The sequence below is a fragment of the Eurypyga helias genome, unplaced genomic scaffold (assembly GCF_000690775.1).
Source record: "Eurypyga helias isolate BGI_N326 unplaced genomic scaffold, ASM69077v1 scaffold44027, whole genome shotgun sequence".
NCBI lineage: Eukaryota > Metazoa > Chordata > Aves > Eurypygiformes > Eurypygidae > Eurypyga > Eurypyga helias.
This window is the reverse complement of record NW_010261888.1, coordinates 20,220-27,328: the sequence shown is the minus strand read 5'-3', so window position 1 is coordinate 27,328 and position 7,109 is coordinate 20,220. Positions and strand designations below refer to the sequence as shown.

Sequence of the window (7,109 nt, the reverse complement as noted above, 5' to 3'; positions counted from 1 at the left end):
GTGGTAACTTTAGCTGTGCCTGCAAGTCATTTCTGAAGGCTTGAGGGCAATCTCAGCAAGAATGACAGACAGGAAAAGTATTTGGGCACTACAGAATTTTTCCTTTAGCCCCAAAGTTTCAGTAGCAGCTGGTAGCCAGTTCAGAGTTTCTCTTTGATCCTCAGAAGGTTGGTTTTTTCCCCAGTCAAGTCCCATAGTGAGATAAACCAATCAAATTCTGTATTCTCAAATTCTGATATCACCTTGATTCTGTGTTGATCAGGTAGTTTTTAACATGTAACATGGAGAATATCCTTTCCCTTTGGTTATTGATTATGCAACTGGAATACTTGCAGAAACTGTAGCAAAAGTTGTGTTTTAACAGAACAAACCAAAACCACCCCCTTCCCAAATCCAGGAGTTGGTGCTTTCCTGGGTATAACAGACATAAAATTGAGTGGAGGAGGGGAGCGGTGTTCATATCCAGTAAGCATCAAAGTCTTTTGAAGAAGAGCTTTTACTGTTCTCACGGACATCGCAAATTGTAATTGCCTGTAGAGTGTCTCACTGAGTTCTGGGCGATTCTCTGCAGCTACCAGCTTGTGTTTATTAAAGTGGGTCTTTAAAGTAGGCTAGTCAGCAGCTTAAAAGTAAGGTGCTATTCCAGAGCTTCAGACTTAAGTTTGAAGAAAACAGCTGTAGAAGGTGTTAGTAGACTGATGTGATACTCCAAACTCAATTCCCTGCCACGTGATACGTCGCTCATGCAACATTTTGGAGAGTCCACTTCCCTACAACAGAATATATACATTGAACATCAACAATGCCCTGTGTGACTGGAAAGTGCCTAGAGTAAGCACGGGGAATAACATGGGCTTCTTGAAGTGAAAAATTTTGTTCAAGATTGTAGTTGTAAACTTCATCTGAAATCTGGTCTTGTTCTAAGAAAAAGCAATTTTTTTCTGATTGCATAGGTATATGTACTTTATGTATATGTGAGTATCATGTAATGGTTTGGGTTGGAAGGGACCTTAAAGATCATCTAGTTCCAAACTCCCTGCCATGGGCAGGGACACCCTCCACTGCAGTGTACACATACACACACTATCATGTAGATAAATGTTAATTAAATCTTTTATTAAAATGTCTGTTGTTTCTTTCTGTAATAGATTGAACAAATGAGAACAGAGCTACTTCAGGAAAGAGCTATAAAGCAAGATTTGGAGTGTGACAAAATTTCATTGGAAAGACAGGTAATCATGGCTGGCATATCATCACACTAGCAAGGTAGCAGGCTAGTTATCTGCCTTGTTGGAAAATTCTAGTGAGCATTTAAGGAATACAGTGTCTGGTAGCTGGCACTGTTGCACCATAGTGTGCTGCTGGAAGTATTTGCATTTCAAAAGAAAATATAATCTTGATTAAAGTCTTCTCTTAGAATTTTTTCTTTCTGTGCACCCCATTTTATCTTGGGGTTTGTCACAGTTTATATATCCATATTCACTCATACTGTGCATACATCTCTCTATATAATAAGACATTTTTGTTGCAGTGAGTGGAGGCATCGCTCTACCATATAAATTCTGTCTACATTTGAGGATCAAAGCCATTAAAAGTAAGAAGTGTGACCGTTGATATAGTACACTTGTAGAATAAAACTGACATATCAGTGTAGAAACGTTTAAAAAGCACATCCAGTTTAGCTGTAAGTCCTTTTACCACTTTTAGGGGAGCTGTTCTTCAAAGTCTTAACAGTACTTCAGGAATATCGTTAAAGGTAGATCATAATTTCAAGCAATTGTGATTTTAGTTGAGTATTTTCTACTGTAGGAGCGAATAGTTGAAAAAATGGCATGCCTCTGAAAGAAAAGAGACAGATTTGATAGAGAAATGCTACTTCCTGTTATGTAGGATGGAATGAGTCTTATGTTTCAATATCTGTAACTGAAAGTACATTGAAAATACTTTGTAGCCTTTTGCAACATTTTATTCTGCAGCTCAGTGGTCTTTGAAAGCACAGTTACTATCATAGCCCCTAGCTGAGATCCAGAGGAAAGCTGTCTTAGCAAGACATAGTATTATTGACAGTCTCAAGAACATAGAACAGATTGTAATGGGAATTTAGAGAACATGTTTATACCAGACACCTAATTTGATACCTTAAATTATGTGAAATTAATACTATCTTAATTGTTTGAGAAGAAAGAATGCCACCTACTGGTATGTCATGTCCGTGTACATCCTGATACTTCAGTTACGATTTTCTGTCATAGGTTTTTTTAGTGTTACAGATCTGAGATCATAATTCGAAGTTCTGACAGAGAGCTTTATTTTCCTGTTCCTCATGTAACTATTCTGGGGTTTTTTTGGCAACTTTATCATTAGGTCCCCATTGAAAACCTAAATTACCTGTCCTCATAAAAATTAAAGTGTAAATCAGAGCAAAAAGTCTGCTTTTGCAAATCATGCAGCTTGCAAAGTTTTTCAAATACGTAGTAGGAGTTGCATTGGATAGTAAAGAAAGGGAGGAAAAAACCCACACTAACAGCTTTGTTAGAGTAAATCAATACTGGGTGAAAGTAATTTCTTTGTCTGCTTGTTTTAGCTGAAGACCAGTGAGTTACAGGGAAAGAACAGAGAATTCGACAGAAGAATTGTGTGGAGAATAAGACAGATCCAATGCTATTTGAACAATTCTGGCATATTAAAAAATGCTGTTGGAAGAGGCTTGCAACCATCTGAAGTTCAAGGGTCCATTTAAGCCTAAAACATTTAACTCAAGCTTAGCCCTAAATTCTTTTAAGTAAAGCACAGTAATCAAAAATGTATTTGTAGCAAACAGTTAAATTTCACTAACTGTCTTTTTCCATATTTTCTGAATTTAAAATGTGCTGATGACCTTAGTTTGCCTGGAGACAATTTGTTGTGTTAAGGTGATACTTGTTAACATGAGCATGTATGTAGTAATCACGTATGTTCCAACTATAGAATAAAGACTTGAAGAGCCGAATCCTTCACCTGGAGGGTTCTTACCGATCCAGTAAAGAGGGACTCGTTGCACAAATGGAAGCAAGGATCGCAGAGCTAGAAGAACGACTTGAAAATGAAGAGAGGTGAAACTAGTTATGTTAAAATCAAAACATGCATGCTTGTTATTATGGCCTCTTGCTAATATTAAGTCTTAATGATTAACTTTTTTTCCCCCCACCAAATTAAAATGGTTACTGTTTCATACAAGTATTGCAAATTTCATTTTGGTTGAAAGCACACTGGAAGCTGCCTTATAAATTTAAGACTGGGCACAGTGCTGACCTGGTCCCATAGCTTATTGTATTATCAATGTCTAATAACAGTAACAGGCTGAAAAATATTCACTATAGTTTAACACTTCCATTTTCATGTTCCATTAAACTTACTGTTTAATCTCAGAGGAATATATTTTTTTTTTTTTTCCTAAATTTTGTTCTGGAGAGAAGAAATCCTTTTTAGTGGTTCATGCTTTTGAAAAAAATTCTTAATATGCTGTACAGAATCAATAAATCAGAGTAGGAACTGTTAGTATTTAATTCTTAGGAAATTGCTAAGGAATTATGTCAGCAAGTTTTGGAGTATTTCAGTTCCCTTTCTTACAAGCCTGTCTGTTTGTTTTGGTTTTTTCTAGGGATAGAGCTAATTTCCAACTAAGTAACCGCAGACTTGAGAGAAAAGTGAAGGAGTTAATGTTGCAAGTAGATGATGAGCACCTCTCACTGACTGATCAAAAGGACCAGGTAGAGGGAAAGACTAATATGCAAATATCTGATATTAGTCCTACTAGCTGAAATCATAGTATATAGAAGCTATGAGAAGAATATGCATAGACACAGATTACTTTGTTTATGAACTCCCATTTAGTGAGAGTCGCAGTTCCCATTGTCATCATGTTCTTCTGTGTAGTACTAAATTGTTATTAATTTCTAAATTCATGGAAAGGAAGCACTTATAAAAGCAGTGCTGTAATTATTTTCAGAAATAAAGGCAGTAACAGTATACGATCCTATAAATATATACAGCAACATATGATCTTATGGATACATACACCAACTAATATATTCTGTTTTGCCACCATAAAATTTTGTTTAAAGAAACAAACTAGTTATTGTTAAATATAGGCTATAAGTATTACGCGTACATTGATATTCTAGTAGCAATGTGCTCTGCCATTCCTGTGGCGTTTGTTGATTCCTTCCCTAAAACATGGTTTGTTCAGTACATGAGTCAAATAGTTAATATTCTGACTAGAGAATGAACAGTATGTTTCACATTGCAGACATCTGCTAAGGGAACAGTCTTTTAAAACGCTTGGTGTTTTTAAAACGTATTGCATATTACCTGTCTGGTAAAGCTGATTCACTTAGACATGCTAATAGCTCCAGTCTTCCCTTGCTGAAAACCGGCTCTTGCTATTACTAATACTTAGTCTAGCAAAGCTATTTGCCTGTTGCTGTTTTTTTTTTCTAAAAAATTGTATCCCATCACTTTAATTCTAATGCTCACGTCTGAATGTTTCTGAAGCATGGGATTACAGTGTCACTATACTGGCAAAGTCCTGTCTTCATTCTCCCTCTCATAGATGCTGGAAGAATAAAATTCCTTTGTTAAAACAGTCCTCTAATGAGATGCCATGTAAATATTTCAGTTGAGTTTGCGTTTGAAAGCAATGAAACGTCAAGTTGAAGAAGCTGAAGAAGAAATAGACAGACTGGAAAGTGCTAAAAAGAAACTCCAGAGAGAACTGGAAGAGCAATTGGACCTGAATGAACAATTGCAAGGACAGCTGAATGCGGCAAAGAAGGAATTAAGGTGGGTTGACTTGTCACACCTTAAAATTATGTCACACTACCGCTCACAAGATTGATCTCCTGCTCCTTTAGTCCAGAAACTGAGCGCTTCCTCTAACAAACTTGGTTTGTCATAAACAGACAGACCTGTGAAACTCTTCTGCGTTTCCTTTCTGTACCAATATTCTCCAGCTCTTTCCAGGGAGAGGCCCAAACCTTCTTTCCAAGATCTGACTCCTGTAAAAAGTCATGGAGGCAGGGAATAAAAACCGGAAAAAGGTGGTGGTACTTGACATTCTGATTATTCGTGGTGGTAACACTTTCCTACTAATGACTGAGAGGTACAGCTGTCCTGTGTTAGTTTTTCTCAGCCATCTTTGAACATCTCAGTGTGCCGAGTTTACAGTTTCACTTCTCTGTGACTTTAGTTAGAAGCGCTTGAAAATATGATTGATTGATCTTCATTCTCTTGCATGTTTCTTTCATGTGGGCTGTAGTCTTTGATAAACTGCCTCTGTTGGAGCATAAGTTTCTTTGACATCCTTGGAAAATGTAAATCGTACCTGTCCGTGTTTTAAGCTTTGCATGTGTTCTGCATGTAGATGTGCAGCTTTAATAGCAAAGACGTGTATTTTTGTTTTAGTAGACTGAAGAAGTCTCCCAGTAAAGTGTTGGCCGATTCTGATGATGATGACGATGATGATTTCAGCACGGATGGTGATAGTATCTGTGAAGTACCTTCAGGAAATAACTTTCCAAAAGATGACAACACAAAAATCTAAATAAGTATTCAATCTGTGATTCCTTCAAAGTACTGGAAGAATAACATATGTTATGAAGAAACTGGATGTTCTAGAAGCCAAATGACATAAAGGGATTTAAGAGTTGGGAATATAATGTTTCCCTCCATAATGTGCCATTTTCTTATGTAGATCTCCAGTGTTTAATGTAGAAAATGGGATTGCATTACAAAACAGCTATAAAACACGGAGAGATGTATAGTGCTACGAAAACACGGAGATAGTATTTCACATTGGAATGTGATTTTGCTAAAATTCTGTTTGAGTAAAAAGCCATTTGAAAGTAATTCAGAATTAGTTTGTAGTTATTAAGAGCTTTCCCCTAAAATTAAGGAAACCACAGAAGCTTATTTAATAACTGTAAGTAAGGAGAAATTACGTATAAAATGTAAATATTTTAAACCTGATCTTTTTATTGACTACTTTAGTACTGTTTTGTAAAGTTTAAAATATTATATAAATCAGTTTCATATGTAAAGTACTTAAATTTATACTAAATGCTATATTTGGAGTTTACTTAAGAAGAAAACACATGAATACATTTCATGCATTACAGAGCAGATTCACAGTTCCTCAGTCAGGAAGAACATTCCCATTTTAAAACCAGCGCAACTTCTACTGTATGTATTCTGTATATTAGCGATCAGATGTTAATCCTGCCTGTTGGCTTTAAAAGGCTCATTACATCTGCATGATGAGTAAGCCTCGCCTACAGCTTTCTTGTAAACTTAAGTTTGGGAAGCTTTCTGTTCGTAGTAGGGAAGGGTGAGCATGCGGTCAGTTAATTACTTGGCATCTTTCATTTCCTGAAATGGACTCCATGCTGCCAGAGGCAGAACATTATAGGCCTGCTGATTTGAGAGCATCAGGTCAGCTTATCTTAAAGTCTTTGAGGAGTCCCACTTGTTCCAGTAAAATTACTTGTGGTATTTGAATTAAGTACATGCTTAGATTTGGTTATTAATTGATCCCAAAATTTTATGCACCAAGCAAGAAAAATCTTTCTAAGGAAAGGGCATTACTACATAATTTTGTGAATAAACTGTAGCTAAGTCCTATCTGATTATTAGTACTGGTCCCCAGTTACAGGTTAGTGAGCACTTTTTTGTTGAAAGGACCAAATAATAGTGTAATGTAAGCATAAAGCATACTTTAAACTGAAGTTGCTGGGAGCTTCCATTACTCTCACAAAGGCATCTGCTGAAGAGGACAAATTTTAACAGCTCTGAAAGCAAGGCCAATAGATTTGATTAAGGCAAAAGTCCTGACAATGGCAGTATCTGTTTTCATACGATGATATGAAATGAAACTCCTGCCTGCGGGATCAGAAATATTCATGCACAGCAGATTACAGACTCTTTTGCCATGTAATTCTCTTCAACTTGATTTTGATGGTTTGAGGTATATGGGAAATAATATGAACGGCATAGTTGTAATACTCTGTCTATGAGTCTTGTGTATCTTTTCAAGTGGCATATATCATATTATTTTTTTGCAGTACTGGCTTTAC

At 36.3% G+C, this 7,109-nt stretch overlaps 1 protein-coding gene across 1 annotated transcript in view; it reads left to right on the top strand.

Moving 5' to 3' along the window:
- CGNL1 (cingulin-like 1) overlaps positions 1-6,077 on the top strand; it is a 39,828-nt gene extending 33,751 nt beyond the window's left edge. The window contains exons 14-18 of the mRNA XM_010155525.1: positions 1,149-1,232; positions 2,968-3,092; positions 3,641-3,749; positions 4,658-4,821; positions 5,446-6,077. Coding sequence (XP_010153827.1) covers positions 1,149-1,232; positions 2,968-3,092; positions 3,641-3,749; positions 4,658-4,821; positions 5,446-5,581 — 618 coding nt within the window. The 3' untranslated portion in view covers positions 5,582-6,077. The remainder of the gene's footprint in view (positions 1-1,148; positions 1,233-2,967; positions 3,093-3,640; positions 3,750-4,657; positions 4,822-5,445) is intronic.
- The last annotated feature ends 1,032 nt before the right edge of the window (positions 6,078-7,109 follow it).